Source organism: Cryptomeria japonica, chromosome 10 (assembly GCF_030272615.1).
Source record: "Cryptomeria japonica chromosome 10, Sugi_1.0, whole genome shotgun sequence".
NCBI lineage: Eukaryota > Viridiplantae > Streptophyta > Pinopsida > Cupressales > Cupressaceae > Cryptomeria > Cryptomeria japonica.
Window position 1 is genome coordinate 505,021,066 of NC_081414.1, and position 12,391 is coordinate 505,033,456.

A 12,391-nucleotide genomic window follows, 5' to 3' on the forward strand; every position below is an offset into this window, starting at 1 on the left:
AAACTATTTTAGGCTTAGACCTGCATTCTATTATTTTTTATAGATAATTGTGCCCTGTAGAAGAGCATAACATTGACACAAGTAAGACAAATGTCAACAAACTTAGATTCCTCAAAAAAGAACTCTGCAAATTGCAATTTTTTCGAAAAATTCCAAAACCTGGTCATCCAGCTAAACTCGTGCACATTGTGTAAAGAATGCCATCCATGAGATTACAAATCAATAACGCATCGTATCAAATTATTTGCATTCCTTTAAAAAACGCAACTTCGTATACATTTAAATCCAATGCCACTACAGACAACCGATAGAGCTCCAAGACCATTGTTCAGCACAACTGCTTTAAATAGATTTAACACTACACAGATTATAAGAGCAAAATACTCAGCAACCACTATTTCTTTAAGTCATAAACTAAAATTTACACCAGCAAAATGCATTTTCTTACAAACCTCAGCAGCTTTATCAACATCCCCAATCTGAGCATATCTATTCAAGAGAACCCGACCCTGTTGTTTTTAACCATTCAAATTCTTTAAAAGAAGCGTTTAAACAAACAAAAAATCTCAAAGGTTGTTTGTTGCTATGCCCATAAAGTCATAAACTGAAATAAACATCATAAACTAAGATTTACACCAGCAAAATGCATTTTCTTACAAACCTCAGCAGCTTTACCACCTTCCCCAATCTGACCATATCAATTTAAGAGAACTCAACCCTGTTTTTTTTAACCATTCAAGTTCTTTAAAATGAGGGTTCACACAAACAGAAAAATCTCAAAATTGTTTGTTGCTATGCCCATTAGAGTGAGGACACTATGCAAATTAATGTCCTAAAGCTCCTAAACAAATCGAAGCATTATTTGTAAATTTTACTATAGATGCTAGTTGCAAAATATTAGAAACAGACAAATAGCTTCTAGCTTCTTTTCACAATAATAAATATATTTATAAATTGCCCAAAATTCAAGTGTAGATATTTATATAACATACTAAATTCAATATTCACTGTAACATGTTCATTAGCTGATGTCTGGCTGCAATAAAAAATAGAACGTTTCAATCTTTCATTTCATTGTTTTCTAACAACAAAAGGCCCAAAGGATACAAAGTCATAAAAGAAAGTGTAATGACTAGCATACATTTCTTACAATTGTATGCTCTCATTGACATATGCATGATTTCACCAACAACTGTATGACATCATGCTTTTGCTCATTCTACAACTGTATACTCTAAGCAAAGAAATAGGGGACGGTCAGAAGTAGAAACTGCGGGCTGTAACTTTTGTTTCTTGCTGAGCAGTTCAACTCTTGGGTGCCATAGACTGCCTAGTCTCGTGGATGTCATTTAAAACTTTCATTTCATTTCTCCCCAGTTTTCCTTGTGAGAGGGGATAGCCAGGGGACTCAACTCTCAGGCGCCATAGACTGCCTAGTCTTGTGGATGTAATTGAAAACTTTCATTTCATTTCTCCCCAGTTTTCCTAGTGAGAGGGGATAGCCAGGGGACTTCCCCTGCATCCCCCTGTACCAACATGCTGGCAGGGATGCAAGGGGGCAGGGATTCAGGTTGAGAAGAGAAAAACACATCCCTATGTAACCCTGCTAATAATGAAAAATTGAACATATTAAATGAGTCAAGGTGTGTTTTATATCAAATAGCTTTATATTATTTGTTCAAAAAATGCAATATATTCAACACATGGCCGAATTCAAGAACCATTTGAACAAACTGTCATATTGCTCTCCATCAAAACCATCAAAATAGCAATCAGTGCATTAGTACTATTCAGATGAACATGCAACGTTAAAAGAAGTTTAACTTTGTTTATCTTTGTTTTAAAATGTGCTTTCAACTTTTCATCATTCCTTTTTAATGTTAAGCACGACTAGAATACCCAGACCCGCATTGCAGACTTCAAATTTTTTTGAAGCTGAGTGAACCATTCAAATTCATGAGAGATGATACCTGTGAAACACTGGTCAAGATGAATCATTCTATAACATTAAATCATTTGACATGTGGTCAACTCCCAGAAAATGCATCAATAAAAATAAGCTAATCAGCACCAAAACGGATGGTTCATATGGAATATATCTGTGAGCAGAAGCTTTAGTCAAAAAGGTAGCATGGAATGATGGCATAATTCTGGGGAAACTTCAGGGTTTAACATGCACCACAACGGATGGTTCGTATGGAACAAACCTGTGAGAAAAAGCTTTAGTCAAATGGGGTAGCAAGCTATGCAGGCATACTTCTGGAAGAAACTCCATGGTTTAACATGCTTTTACTCAGAATAGTACTGGGATAATGACCTCTGAAGTCCGGGTGTTTCACCCCTATGAGCATATTTTGGATGTAATGAATGCCAAGAGGATCATTCGAGCTCATGAGAAGGGTTATTACAAATCACTAATCATGAAAAAGTCAGGGGCAAGACAGACACACAGAGAGAGAAAGTGTGTGTGTAAGAGAGAGAGAGAGAAGTCAGGGGCAAGACAGACAGACACACACACACACACAGAGGGGCTATATAAAAGAAGAATGCATACAGAAGGCAAAAAGACTAAAAAGGTGGACATGAATGTCTCACAATTTGTTGAGGACAGTCAAATTCCTTAAGATATGTTCTGTTTACTGTTTTGATTGTAATCTAAACTTTCTGCTGTGCACATTTCGCATGTAACTAGATTTCACTAGAGCATTGAAATGATTAAAACTCATTCATAAAATGAATGTTTTCATTCAGGATGTTTTTATCACTGATGCATTCAAACATTAAACATTAAGTTTCTGCTCAAAACCATACAACATCTTTTCAGTCAAAAGATACTGATGCTTTTTGTCAGTTAATCACACATTCGCAAGTAAGATGGAAAAGGGTAACTACTATAAAAGACTCAAACAATTTTGGTGAAGATAGGTCACTATCCCTGGCTAATTTAAAAAACAAAATGAATCCTATGTTCTCAGCAAAATGCTGCAAGTGCATAAATAAATAAGCATTCGAGGAAAACTGACTTGTAAGGAAATTTATGATTATAATGGTGAAAATGCATAAAAGCCCTTTTCCCTTATCTATGGGCCCACCTCTAGAGACGTAAATGCAATAATCAACTTACAAGTGGCATAATTGTGTGTGAAAATGGCTCTGGCATCCCACTACCAAATAACCTTTGTCATTGATCCCCAGATTTGCACTCTGAATCCCTAGATACATTATTCACCACACTGGATCAAATCCCCAAAATTTAAAATTCATCTTTCATACGATGAGTCCATGATTCACTCCCTTACAAATCATTGTGAACCAACTTAGTCTACTTGCATTTATCTGTTTATGACATCATCCTAGGTCTGCTGTATGTTTGGCCCTTATCCTCGATTTTTTTCACTAAGAGCCATAAAGTCAGTCCAGTAGGGCTCTGCGGAGAAAAAACATGACCCTAAAAATTTAGCACATAACCTACAGCTGTTTGTGAAAACCACATGTCCAAACAACAAACAAACATCACAAATTGAGACAAGCAAAGGTCCATGCATAGGTTTAGATATCTGCACAGTCAGACCTGAACCCAAACAGACTACAGTTAACTTTACAAGTCATAGAACAGTCCACAAATTCTATAGCATTAGAGAATGCATTTCTGACACCTACACAGAGACTTCTGCAACAAAAAACTATAGCTATGTTTTCTTGTAATAAATACATTTATTCTCCTGCATTTAATTGAGCAGTTAATTTCAATATTTTCAATTATCTGTCCCAGCTAGTTAATCTAAGTTAATTGATTGCTGTTTGGATGCATTTCTTTAATTAGCCTTGGATTTAATTAACAATCATCAAAAGCACGTAAGACCACCTATTAGCTATCTAAGAGTAATGTAAAGCACGTAAGACCACCTATAAGCTATCTAAGAGTAATGTAAAGCACATTACCAAATTATTTTCAACTGGAGGTGACTGCTAACAAATGAATTCCATGAAGAAGGCATCTCTCAAACATATAAATATACTCACAATTAGCATAATATAAAAGCAGAATACATGAATTAGTATAAGTTAACATAAAATGTCAAGATCGGAACATACCTCTTTTGTACCAAGTGTCCTTGAGGTATGAGTTATGTCCTGTGCTTTATGAATGATTCTCTGCAAAATCTGAAATTCAAATATTGCAAGAATTATAATGATATTAATTGTTCCTTGTTATGATTACAAAATTAAAACCTTTACTTAGTTCTGAATGTAAATTAAACAAGAATATGTTCAGCAATTCAACAAATTACTTAATTACTTTAACATTTACTTTTAGAGAAGAACAAAGTAAAAAAGCTCTAGGATAGATTATTCAATCACTCTCCACAGGTTTATGGATACCTGTTTTTAACTGTGTAATACCCTCAGATAACAAATTCAAATATTTATTTATGCAAAATGATTACTTGTGCTGTAATAATTAAGACTCGAAACAAAATATAAGGAAAGCAAGAATAAGGAGCCCCAAGACAATTGCACAAAAGGATCAAACAAGCAGTTACCATGAAAATGGAGGAAATGGTTGTGACGATTTAGTGAGATATTCACTTGCAATCCTATGTATAACATTGTTGTCTCTAAAACATCTTGGAATAGAGTATATAGATGCCCATAGGGATTTCCTAAGCATTATTTAATTATTATAATCCTCTGGGATACTTGGGATATTATTGTAATGACACTAAATAAAGAGGTATGGAGAAAGGTCAACAATGGGAGTTATAGTCATTATTCTTGAATGCCTCTCTCTCTCTCTCCTTGGGAAGCAAGAAGTTACATTAGCCAGAATGGAGCACCTTGTCATAATTGGTGGGCCCTCATTAGTTGTCATGGTCATCAAGGACTGCCAAACAGGGGAAGTGTGACTAACAGGAATTATTGGCCAAAGAGACTCTAATATTGATATCTAACTTGAGTGGTTGGTCAGTTGAATAACACAGCATTTGTTTCTGATTGTGGAACGTGCTTTTGGTGGCCAATAATTTCTAAAACCACTTGTGGTTTCATGTTTCCCATCACTCTATAAATTGGAGAGATAAGATAGAGGTTTTCATAATATCATGCAGATGAAGTACTATTCTGTTTTTCAAACTAAAGAGTTAAGTGGAATTTGTATTGATGCACTTATTCTGTTGAGATTAATACTAGCTTAACGTCTATTTCTTGGTGGTTTTTTCCTAAAGGAGTCTCTCGATATACACAATATTAAATGTTATTGTTGATTTTAATTTGCTTCTAAATGTGTTTCTCCATGTTACATTTAATGGTTAATCATGTGTTAATCTAATCAGTTAGTCAGGTTTGAACAACTTATGTTTATGCTTTCACTATATATGTTTACCATGTTCTCGACATTTGGTATCAAAGCCACGATTTGATTAAAGAGAGGGACACATTTCTTAGAGCATTGAGGGTTTTTTCTAGTTGCTATAGAAGAATTTTATCTAGTGGTTTTGTAAATCCCTGTGTGGTTTGAGGCTTTGAGCCATGACTAAACACATCATATTCAAAGTTTGGAAAATTCAATGACTTTGGTTAAGTTGTAAAAAATTAAAATGAAAGAACTCTTGGAGGAAATGGATCAGTACAGAGTTGTGACAAAGAAGAAAAATCTTGACAACACTCAAAGCTTTAGGAAACCATAATGTGGTCTCTCTCACTCAATTCTCTTAAATGTTTTAAAAGAAACTACCACATTAAACTTATGCAAGAGAATAGATGAAACACGTCAAACAATGACTGGTAAATAGAAAAATTTGAAAGTAAATTATATTCATTGAAAATAATATGAGGAGATTCAATTGTTGAGCATATTAATGCTTTTAAACTTATTTTAAGTTGGCTAGGGAGTATTGATGTAAAGTTTGATGATAAAGATAAATGCATTTTGTTACTGTGTTCTTTGTTTGATCATGGAAAAACTAAATTGTTGCTATCAATGGTGGCACCACAAAGCCTACGATGGACACTCTTGTTGCTGATTTGTTCATTGAAGAAAATGAGGAGCAAACCTGCCAACAGTGGTTCCAAGGATGCACTTCATGTTAAAGACAAGCCTTAACAAAGAGGTAGTACAAAACAGAAACAGCAGAAATCTAAGGATAGATTCAAATGAAAGGAAAGTCCAAAACCCCTAAAAACAGGGGAGTGAAATATTGGAAATACGAGGGCATGTGAAAAAAGAATGCAAAAAACAAGAACTTAAATCATTACTCTACTGCAAATCCTTTAATAATGATGATGAAATTGATACATTGTTTATTTCTACTAACATGGCTAGTGATGACACATGGCTAATTGATTCATGAGTATCATACAACAGGATTCCTCTTAAGAGCTACTTTTCTCATAACAGAGTAGGCAATGGTGATGAGGTGTTTCTTGGCAACAACAAAACTCTCAAGATTGTTTGCCAAGAAAAGATACAACTATTTTTCAATGACAGAAATTAAAACTCATGAGAATTTGTTGCACATACTAGAGCTTGAAAAGAATCTAATTTCAATTTCTAACATAAAAGATGTTGGTGTGCATGTTGATTCGACTAGAATGGTTGCCAGTTGGCTACAAGCTTAGTCACCGCATTCGCCGAATTTCCTGCTTCAAGTTCGGAATTTGGCAAATCTGTCAAAAAATAATAAAATTCGAAAAAATTCGCCTGAAATTCGTAGGGCGAAATGAAGGGTTTCGTGCCAGGTCCACCATTAATGTTGTGCCCAGCAGTTGCTATTCCTGAACAGCTATTCCTGTGCCGTCTGAAGCCAGCTCCCACTTTTCCTCGCGCCCGCATTGCACCCGACATCAATTTTTTCCTTCCGTATTAGGTAGAGATAAGAGAACTCCAAAAAAACTTTATTACATGCTGACGATATTAAGAATAATATTAAAGTGGTTTTTCTTTTACGATTTTTATTTTGTTTATTTTGTTTTCTTTTTTCATTACTTTCGTTACTATTAATGTTATTTAATATACTTCCAGTTTTAGTTATTAATGCTAAATGGATTTAGATTTATTTATTGTTTTATAATTTTAATTTATATTAAATTTACATTAAAAATTTAATATTTAGTACATTTAATTTATTTTTAAGATTAATGTTATTTCAATGTACTTTTAGTTATTAATATTAAATAGTTTTAGATTTATTTATTGTTTTATAATTTTAATTTATATTAAAAATTTAATATTAAGTATATTTAATTTATTCTTAATCTGTTTATAATGCTTTCAAATCTATTTTGCAATCTTAAATTATTTTGATAATTTAGTAGATATATTACTTATATTTAAAAAATTAAATTATATAAGGCGAATTTAATGCAGAATATTTTTTCCGAATTTTTTACCTATGCCGAATTTCATCCGAATTTTATGGTCGCCAAACTCGAATTTGAATTCGAACGCGGTGACTTAGGCTACAAGAAATACAGTGCTAGCTAAGGGCACCTGATGGAGAACCAATATTGAGTTGAAGGTATTCTCATATTGCAACTTTGTCAATGTAACTGAAAATCTTGAAAATTCATGTACATTGTGGCACCAAAGAATCGCCATATTGCTGAAAATAGACTTTCAACCATGATTAATAAAAATATGTAAGAAAGTTACTAACTAAGAAAAATAAAGTGGAAGGATTTTTAGGTTACATTGATTTTGAATTTTGTGAGCATTCTGCATTTGGTATACAGAATATAATCAACTTTCCTTCAAAAGTATTAGAACTAATAGGTGTTTACATGTTAATAATTCAAATGTTTTTGGTTGTATGCATGTTCAATCTATTGGCAAACCTCATTGGTATGTTTGAAATATTGATGACTGTTCTATGTTTAAAGATTTGAAAGCGCTTGTTGCAAAAAAGACAGATAGGAAGACTAATGTCTTGGGTGGTGTTAAATAATGAAGTAGTATATTGCTCTAGGTAATTTTTAAGATTTTTATAGACATACAAACATTGTGCAACAGAAAAATGCCCCACACATGCCGCAGCAAAACAAGGTTGTACAATAAATTAACCAAACATTGATGGACAGTGCTAGAAGTATGCACAGTGGTACATAGTTAGATGACTTGGATCAATGTTTTTGAGCTGAGAATGTGAGTACAATATGCTACTTGGTAAACAAAGCTCCTTGTTTGATTCCAGTTAACTAGACACCATATGAGATGTGCAAAAGTAAGAAACACTATGTTTCATGTCAAGAGTTTTTGGTTGTAAGACTTATGTTCACATGCCTAAGAAAAACAATTTAAATTGAATTTTAAAGCACAAAGATGTATTTTCATTAGATATAGTGAAAATGTTAAGAGTTATAGACTTTGGAATCCTCTAACCTTAAATATGGCATATCTGAGGATGTGGCTTCAAGGGAATTCAATGTTATTGCACATATCTTGAATAGTCGGTACATTTTGAGGCAAATATTGAATAAGAAGATGCACGTGTAGAAGATCAACATGATGTGTTTAAGGATGGAGATGCAAAAAATATTCAAGAGAGAAATCTAAATAGGTAGAGCATGTTGGAGAATGTTAAAAATTTCTTACCCCACCCTTGAGGAGATCCACAACGCAACAGAATCCAACTGTTGCAGGTATAACCCACCAAACTTCCATTATATCTTTGCTTTCTCATGTACCAGTGACACCTAAATCTACGAAGGAAGCTCTCTCTTTGGAAGAGTTCATATTTGCAAGATGCCATGCAAAAAGAGATGATGGCTTTGGAAAACTATGACACCTAGGATTTAGTGAGTTTAACCAAGGGAACAAATCCCATCAGATACAAATAAGTGTTTAAGATAAAATTAGAGAAAAATGTAAGCTATAAGTTAGAACAATGTATGACAAAATTGAAAGAAAAAGGGTACGCCTTGAGAAAGGGAATTGATTTAAGTAAAATATCTTATTTAATGACAAAGATTACTTCTATTATCTTGTTATTTCTACCATCGTTGCTTATAATTTAGAAGTGGAGTAAATAGATGTTAAATTCTTTTTTTCCATGCAAATCTTGAAGAAGGGATTTTTATGAAATAGTCTTAAACAGTTTTGTGCTGAAAGGAAAAGATCTGCTTTATAGGTTGAGATGATATTTGTATTATTTGACGAAATCACCTCAGATAAGAGTATCAAAAGTTCAATGCTTTCACAATTTAACTTGACTTTGTAATGACAAAGACCAATCATTGTGTTTGATTAAAAATGGTTGACAATCAATTATATTTGTTTTCAAAACAACAGTTTGACTAGGGAACTCAAAAAGCAACTTTTTGGTGCATTATAAGAAGGATTTATAGGTTGCCAAATATATAGAGGTAAAAATCAATAAAGATAGATTTCACAGAAAACAAACTTAATACTAGCATGTACGATGTGGTGACCAGTTTGAACTTTGAAGTGATTTGTTATGCAGGACTGTGAAAAATTAATTGTCCACTTTATTGAATGAATTACAAACATATACAAAGGCAATTACAAGAGCTTCAAACTGAAGCAAAAATAGAAGCCTAAAATAGACTAATAAATAAACCAAAAATCAGTGCTGCCCAGAAAACAGAGAAAAATCATGGGTGCAGGGAAAATTATTGCCACCCAAAAAAAAGCGGCCAGAAAAGTAGAAGGGTTGAAATTTTTAAAGTTGCGATTTTTCTTAGAAAAAAATCTGCCCAAATGATAAAACAGAAACCCTTGCAATTTTACAGATGTCCACCCATGATTTCCCACGAAAAATCCAATCTGTTCGCCAGCAGAAAAAAACGATTTCCAGAATTGCAGATTTCACTAGAAAAAAAATTCTGGAATATTTTCCAGGTAGCTAGGGCATGAAAAATTTTAAACGTTCGTCACCTACTTGATACCATGAAAAATTAATTGTCCACTTTATTGAATGAATTACAAGCGGTATATAAAGGCAATTACAAGAGCTTCAAACTGAAGCAGAAATAGAACTACGTCTTCTAAAAATAGAAGCCTAAAATAAACTAATAAATAAAAACCCCTAAATGACCATTAATAGACGAACTAAAAATACTCTAATAAACAGTACGCCAATGAATATTTCATTGACTGTTGGTACTTACTTCCAGACCAGTCCCAAGTTAGATAATGATATTGAAGATTCATATAATGTTTCCTGATGTATGCAATGGTATTTACCAGACAAGACATTGTGCAATTCATGGGAATTCTTAGCAAGTTTACATCTAACCTTGCTAGAGAAATTGGAATTATGTTAAGAGGGTGTTCAAATATTTACGTAAGAACTTCTGATAATTGTTTATATATCACGGCACTAATGACATGGGTAAGATGTTGGATATACAAAACTATGTTGATTCAAATTGGGCCAGTGATTTGGACAGAAGGAGGTCCATGATCAGTTATGTGTTCACTTTCTTTCGAGATTCTATCAATTGGATGCCTTAGTGGCAAAACGATAAACACAAACTATATGGCCACTACACATATCTGTAAGGAAGTAGTTTGATTATAGAGGTTGTGTTCATATTGGTTTTGATTGCAATAGGGTGAGGGGTCAACTGTAAAAATTAAAGTGAAAGTTCTACGACAAGGTAAGTTGTAACAATCAAAGTGCTATTTGTTTAGGAAAGAATCCCTTATACCACACTCAACTAAGCATACAGATGTTCAAAATCACTCTGTCATGAGATGGTTGAGCATGGTAAAGTCATGATACAAAAGGTGGACACTTGGATCATGTTTCAAATTCTCTTACAAAACCAATGCAAAAATAAGTTGTCGGTGCAAGGAGGCTATGGGCGTTCTTCTCACACCTAATTCAATTTATGTTGCCTATTGTCATTGCAATGTAAATAACAAGCGGGAAAATTTAAGGATTTAGTGATATTCACTTGCAATCCTATGTATAATGTTGTTGTCTCTAACATCTTGGAATGGAATACATGGACACTCATGATGATTTGGAAGGCAATATTTAATTATTATTATTATCCAAGATACTTGGAATATTGTTGCAATGTATTGAATATGATGATGATCAAGAAAGGTCAATAGAGGGAGTTACATTGCTAAAAGTAGAGCATCTTGTCCTCCATTATTTGTTGAGATTAATACAAGCTCAATGACTCTTTGGTAGAGTTTTTTCTCAGAAAAAAAAAAACCATGTTTGTTCAATATGACGTATTATTGCTGATTTAAATATGCTGTTATAAGTGTTTCTCTGTGTTACATTTTTAAATTGATGGTTAATCACATGTTAATCTAATCAGGTTGTTGTCTTCAAAATCTGATTCCCTTTAACATCCTCAAATTAATATGGTTTAAAGCTTGGTGCAGAAGAGATATCAAAGATAAGGAAATTCTCAAGGCAACATATGACAAGGTTTGGATAGACCTTCTACACTTCGGGCTTCCTCGGAGCCCAGGTGGGTATACCTTTGTGAATTAAATTCACACTTTCGAACATAAACCCACAGCAAACCAGTCCAGAAAACCAGTGGATTTATTCACCTTGAAATCAACTGAAAACAAAGGATGGAAATTGTACTTAATTTCAGCATTTCGATCAACAAAGCATGCAATAAACAACTTCAATTAATACCAGTGCCTTATCCAAGGTCACAGAGTCATCTAAACTCAAATAAAACTCCTTAAACAACACATCTTTATATTACCCATCGGTTTGGTTTCTATTAATCCTTATATATGCCTGACACATACAAGAATTCAAGCATTCCAAACTAAGCTATGGTCCTCAGAATTCGAAGTTCCTCCCAAAGAAATTACTAGTATGAGTGATCTCGCGTATTTAATTTCCCTCCTAAAGAGAAAAGCTAACAAGCACTTATACTAAAATTGCTTTGCAATTCCATTCAAACGGAACAACCCTGGATTATTCAGAATGAAAACAGTAAATAAAGTTATGAACGAACTTGAAGACAACACAAAGCTTTACTCAAAACCGATGGACTGTATATTGATATTCAGTTCAAGAAAAATTACAATAAATTCTGATTCTCCATTAAACTTAGAAAAGCTCAGATAAATTTCTGCAGCGTTTTCTTACAAAATTTTGTGATCCCTTTTCCTCTAGTCCTGGTATCCATTTATAATCACATGGATGCACAAAGCTTCGAACCTTTTGAGGAGAGTTTGTTACAAAATAAATAAGTTACAAGCTTTTCGCAAAAGCAGTTACAAGCACTTTTCAGCCTCTGCAGTTATTTCAACCTGTTATTCTGTTGCAACCTCTTCTATCTTTTCAGGGGCGCTCTCCAACTGTTCCGGATCCTGGGTGGCATATTAGTTGCCCACTCACTATATATTTCTTCTGTCGGCCATGAAAAATTAATCACATCATCTTTA

The 12,391-nt window shown here is 33.6% G+C and overlaps 1 protein-coding gene across 4 annotated transcripts in view; it reads right to left on the reverse strand.

Moving 5' to 3' along the window:
- The window catches only part of LOC131079641 (transcription initiation factor TFIID subunit 2), a 139,473-nt gene that overhangs the window by 94,811 nt on the left and 32,271 nt on the right, over window positions 1–12,391 (reverse strand). For all 4 annotated transcript variants that reach the window (XM_058017647.2, XM_058017645.2, XM_058017646.2 and 1 more), the window contains one exon: window positions 4,096–4,164. In XM_058017647.2, the coding sequence (XP_057873630.2) occupies window positions 4,096–4,164 (69 nt within the window). The remainder of the gene's footprint in view (window positions 1–4,095; window positions 4,165–12,391) is intronic.